This window comes from Ostrea edulis, chromosome 2 (assembly GCF_947568905.1).
Source record: "Ostrea edulis chromosome 2, xbOstEdul1.1, whole genome shotgun sequence".
Classification (NCBI taxonomy): domain Eukaryota; kingdom Metazoa; phylum Mollusca; class Bivalvia; order Ostreida; family Ostreidae; genus Ostrea; species Ostrea edulis.
In genome coordinates, this window is record NC_079165.1 from 22,155,574 (window position 1) to 22,159,439 (window position 3,866).

At 36.6% G+C, this 3,866-nt stretch overlaps 1 protein-coding gene across 1 annotated transcript in view; it reads left to right on the forward strand.

Annotated features, from left to right (window-relative positions):
* The window catches only part of LOC125681097 (ribosome biogenesis protein SPATA5-like), a 29,015-nt gene extending 25,435 nt beyond the window's left edge, over positions 1 to 3,580 (forward strand). Inside the window, 1 exon segment of the mRNA XM_056156411.1 lies at positions 2,524 to 3,580. Coding sequence (XP_056012386.1) covers positions 2,524 to 2,700 — 177 coding nt within the window. The 3' untranslated portion in view covers positions 2,701 to 3,580.
* Positions 3,581 to 3,866: the final 286 nt, after the last annotated feature.

The following is a 3,866-nucleotide window of genomic DNA, read 5'->3' on the forward strand; positions in this document are numbered from 1 at the left end:
CATTGGGATTAAAAGAATGTACTGCACACGTATTCAACACTATCACAATGAAAAGAATAACTAAAAATAATCATGCGGGATTTTAAGATTCAAGATTTTAGCAAATGCACGTGTATCTATTTAAAAATATATGATAAATACTTCTTTATATACAACACATCTTTCAATGCATTGGTATTTACGCAATTGTAACAGTTTGAATTATAAATCAGTATTATCGTCTCAAACCGCGTCCGAGGTCTGCATGGGAGAGGATCGTACATTAAGACACCCCCCCCCCCCCCCACACACACACACACACACACACAAGCACACCGCTTGCTACAAGCCTGATTTAGTCCTTTTCGGTCAGTTTCTAATAATGAATGAAGTAGTAACAGTTTAAATTGTACGAAAGTAAATTGTCTTTTATGACAATTCACTGCCATATATAATACAGTCAGTCAAAGGTTTGTATTATCCAGCAGTTTGTTGTCATTAACTAGTGAAAGGTTTAAATTATAATCTATACTTTTAATCATACATGTAGAGTATTGTTTATGGTTTTACATCGTATTGGTATTATTTCAGCCATTTTACGGCAGTATATATATAATAAAAAATGACTATAAAGAAAATTAATCGCCGGTAATAATGTAAATTGAAAATGGAAGAAGGATATTAAACAATGTTCCAGTTTCATGATATTAATATTGTGATCTAGTTCTGTCCTTATTGCTTTAAGCGTACAGATGTAATAACTTCAATTCCAGGCCGGGGTGGTGTTCCGGTGACCCCACTTTAGATCCGCGCATGATTTAGATATGCGATGTATTTTGCACACGCCAATATAAATGTTACGTCAACGGCGGATGGATGTAACGGTCTCCCTGTGCGTGAAAATCGTGCTCTACTACTTGAGCAACAATTTATCCGTGTATAACACAAAACGATGTATGATACAGGCACATAAAATAGGGGGTGCTTTCTTAACAACGTATATTTTTGTAATAAAGATATATTTGGTGACTTCCATAGGCCACTTTTTAAAAAGTAATAGTGAATGGTAAGAATGCAGTTTCGAAGTAGTACTAATAGAAGTTATGAAATGAATTCATGTATAGAGGGGAGCAACCCCCCACCCCTACCCCCCACCCCCGGAATGAAGAACTAGAAGTTAGGGAAAACGTAAACTTTAATCAATATTATATTTAATGAAAATATATTTGATGTATGTCAAGCCTAACCCTCCCCCACCCCACGAATTAGGATTTTGAAGAACATGTTGGCTTTTTGTTTCACTGAATTTTACAAGTATTATTTTTAGACATGGTGAAGTCAACTTCTCCGACTCCCCGCTCCCCCTTGAAAAAACGATCCTACATGTCTGTAATAAAGTAGGTAATATACTAATATTCATGAAATGGTAACACGTTACGAATCCTGGGGTAATTAAAAAAATTATAACAATACAAATGCTGCAGATATAGGCCTAGGCCTAAATATAGTCGTTTAGCACGACGGCATATGCACTGTAAAGTTAAATAAAAAGTAGATAAGAATTACATTGAAATAGCTCTACTTTAAATGAAAAAAAAATCTTCATATTTGTCGTTCCACTACACTCTACCGGCTGAGGTAACGTAGTATGTAAGTTGACAAAATGATCTATCAACCCATTATGACGTCACTTTTGAAAAGTGACGTCTATATACCGAAATACATGTATAAATCGGCCTCGTGCTCTGCCATGGATTTAGCTATATAGATTAATAAGAAATAGTAGCATTTTGTGTTTGGCAAAATGTTTCATATAATGCAATTTCCATTGATTAAAAGTGATTGATATCAAAGTATTCCTAACTAGTGTATATTTCGCTTAGTTACAGGACACGGAAGTAAGATGGCATGATTAATATATAATACACAACACAAGCCTGACAAAGGAAGACATGTAAATATTGTATCGTGACATTGCCCCGTTAAATTGATGTTAGGAATTTTATCATTTGGTGCGGTGTTAGGCGAGTATTTTCTTTTGTAAAGAAAATACAGGTAAACTTATGTAACAACACATATATAACAACATCCATAAACATGACATGTATTTCCATGCTGTAAAAACGCTAAAAATATGAACGTTAAAATAAGAAATAAGTATGGTCCGCACAATATCACCATCGTAATTTTTTGTATGTGAAATGCTTACACATAAATGTTTCATGTGTGAAAATTTTAAAGTGGTGATATTATGCGGACCTATTCAAATACCTTCAAAAGTGGTTAAATTTTATGAAATTTTCCGGAAATTTGTGTTCCGTACGTATTTTGACCACGTCAATGTAGTAGAAATGTGACACATTTTCAAAGTTTCGTTTTATTTTTGAGACAAGTGTATCTCCGTCAGTATTTTGCAATGTAGAAGTTTGATTCAACATGTACTTCATTTTTGAATAATTCAGGGGGCCAAATATGATACCAAACGAACTTAGTTCTTTACATGCACCCTGCAACAATACCTAATGCTATTTCTTTCTTCAACAGGTGTCAGCTGTGTGCCATGAGGCAGCCATGTTTGCTCTTCAAGAGGACATCCATAGTGAGACTGTGGAACAGAGACACTTTGACAAAGCCCTGACAATAGTCACACCCCGAATCAGTGACAAGCTAATTCAGTTCTACCAGAATTACCACCAGACTAGTGGCCTGCAGACCGTGTGAAGCCAGGGAAACTATCAGAACTACCGCCAGACTAGTGGCTTGCAGACCATGTAAAGCCAGAAAAACTACCAGAACTACCACTAGACTATTGGCCTGCAGACCGTGTGAAGCCAGGAAAATTATCAGAACTACCACCAGACTAGTGGCCTGCAGGTCATGTGAAGCCAGGAAAACTAACCCTGATTCCAGACTCAATGAAACGACTCTGGTCTCAGACTCAGTGACTCTGGTCTCGCACTAAATGACCCTGGTTCCCGACTAAATGACTCTGGTCTCACGCTAAATGACCCTTGACCCCTGGATGGACTGCCACTGCAGCCAGACCATCAGATGCCAGGGTTTTCACCTCTGAACCTTGGATATATAATGAGGGACAGCCAGTATTTGGGTTGATTTGAAGAATTCCATGATTGTTACAATGTAACTTTATAATATGGTGGAATGGAAAGATATTGATTGTTGTCAATGGAGAAACAAATTGAATGAAAGCCTTAATTATATTGCATCACATGAAGGACTGATTTATTGAGAGTTCACGGAGTGTTGTACCCTTATCTGTCTCATGGGTCAGTAAGAACTCGGGCCAGTAAGGAAACTGACCTTTCTCTGGATATAAATGAAGCATCTTCATCAGCTTGTAGAACCCTGAGTGCTGGCCTAGCAGAATCATGTTTGCATCCATTCTTTAAACTTTGAAGTGAATGATACATGTAATTACAAACCTCTAGTATCTTTTCAATCAGCAATAGAAGAAATAAAAAGGGATTATAACATGTGTGTTGTCAAATCCATACAAAATATTTTTTGATGTGTATATATAAATTTCAAAACGAGTGTTCAGATCGTTTTAACAAGATAATAAAGAACTTCGACAGAATCACATGACTTGGTCCTCCTGAGAAATGCATCCTGTTGTGGCTGAACAAGTCAAGCACTGAGTCTATTGCTCGCATATTTGTCAAATTGCACCCTAGGTCTTACAATAATTTTCAAGCTTTTCCTTCTTTGGATCTCTGTTCTGGCCATGCCCAGGGACTTGTTTTAAATAAGGGACTGTATATACATCAAGGGCTCTATTTACCTATCCAAATCAACATTCAAGCTTTTGTTTCTAAATTAAGTGTATTATGAGGAAGACTCCCAGTGAAACTCAGTTTGTTATTCTC